General features: G+C 47.4%; 1 protein-coding gene across 1 annotated transcript; it reads left to right on the forward strand.

Moving 5' to 3' along the window:
• The first annotated feature begins 560 nt into the window (after positions 1-560).
• Positions 561-1181, forward strand: LOC141628527 (uncharacterized). Its single transcript, XM_074441656.1, has one exon. It carries the CDS (start codon positions 561-563, stop codon positions 1179-1181), a length of 621 nt encoding a protein of 206 aa, XP_074297757.1.
• The last annotated feature ends 609 nt before the right edge of the window (positions 1182-1790 follow it).

The following is a 1790-nucleotide window of genomic DNA, read 5'->3' on the forward strand; positions in this document are numbered from 1 at the left end:
GAAATGCACTTTTGGAGTCTCCTCGGGGAAATTCCTGGGGTACTTGGTGACGCAAAGAGGGATAGAGGCCAAAGATCGAGCAAATCAAAGCAAGACTCGATTAGAATCCCCTCGAAGCCAAAGGACGTACGAGAGGCTCACAAAGACGGGTAATGACCCTAAACCGGTTCATATCAAGGTCCTCAGACAGGTGCCGATTGTTCTATGACATCCTGAGGAAGAGCCAGAAGTTTGAATGGATGTAGGAGCATGAAAAGGCGTTTGGGGAGCTCAAGCAGTAACTCAGCACCCCTCCTCTTCTCTCTAAGCCAGAACAGGGAGAACTACTGTACTTGTATCTGTCAGTAACAGAGGCGGCTGTAAGCACTGTACTGGTACGAGAGCACGAAGGTATGCAGAAACCAGTATACTATATAAGAAAGTCTCTGTTACCTGCAGAGACCAGGTACACATCTCTAGAAAAACTCGTTTTAGCAATTGTTACTGCTTCGTACAAATTGCGTCCCTATTTTGAGTCACATACAATTTCAGTCGTGACCAACTACCCCCTGAGAATCATAATGAGGAAACCCGAACTGTCAGGGAGAATGGTTAAGTGGTCTGTCCACCTAAGTGGGTACGACCTGAAATTTGAACCTCGAACAGCCATAAAGTCCCAAGCCCTAGCTGACTTTGTGTCAGACTTTAGTCCCACCCTTCAAGAATATGCCGACAGTGAAATCTTGACCCTAAGTGAGGCTAAAGGGGAGCAGGTATGGGAATTACATGTTGATAGGGCATCCAACATGAAGGGAGCAGGGGTAGGGCTGGTCCTGAAATCATCTCAGGGGGGACAGATAATACAGGCAGTATGGTGCGAGTTCAAAGCAACGAATAACGAGGCTGAATACGAGGCCCTAATCTTAGGACTTCAATTAGCCTTAGAAATGCAAATCAACCATATCAAGGTGTATAGTGACTCCCAACTAATTGTCAACCACGTGAATAACATGTACACGGCCAGGGATCCTAAAATGGTAGCCTACCTGGAAGTGGCAAAGGAGCTCAAACTTCGCTTTGCCTCCTTCCACATCCAGCAGATACCAAGGGACCAAAATGTTGAAGCAGATGCTCTTGCCACCACAGAAGCGACCTTCACTCCCGAGGGGCGATGGGTTCTATACCATTCATACATGTCATGAAACCCCCATACGCCGAGAATGAACAACGAACACCGGTAAAGGCCGCAACCACCCGGTGGACATACGAAGCAGGGATACTGTGTACTGCCACACCCCAGGAAGAAACTGATGATTGGCGCAAGCCTTACATTAGTTGGCTACGTGATGAGGTATTACCACCTGACTACAAAGACGCCAGGAGCTTCAAAATGAAATCCTTCAGATTCGTACTCATTGATGGTATCCTATTTAGGAAGTCCTTGGCAGGACCCTATCTGAGGTGCTTGAGCATACAAAAGGCACAACCAGTGATGTGTGATATCCACAGTGGTGATTGTGGAAATCATACAGGGGGTAGGAGCATGTCCAACAAGACACTAAGGCGGGGTTAATTCTGGCCTACCATGAGGAAGGACGCCATAGATTACATCAAGAAATGTGAAGAATGCCAAAGGCACGCCCCTGTCAGCCACCAGCCAGCAGAACATATGCATCCGATCATCTCGCCTTGGCCATTTATGAAATAGGGAATGGACATTGTGGGACCATTACCCTGTGCTTCTGGAAACAGGACGTATATGCTGTCAATGACGGAATACTTATCTAAATGGATAGAGGCAGAAGCTTTCC

This window comes from Silene latifolia, chromosome Y (assembly GCF_048544455.1).
Source record: "Silene latifolia isolate original U9 population chromosome Y, ASM4854445v1, whole genome shotgun sequence".
Taxonomy (NCBI): domain Eukaryota; kingdom Viridiplantae; phylum Streptophyta; class Magnoliopsida; order Caryophyllales; family Caryophyllaceae; genus Silene; species Silene latifolia.

Bases quoted from the DNA above. Each gene is read 5' to 3' on its own strand.
- LOC141628527 (XM_074441656.1), top strand. From the start codon at position 561: ATGAGGAAACCCGAACTGTCAGGGAGAATGGTTAAGTGGTCTGTCCAC.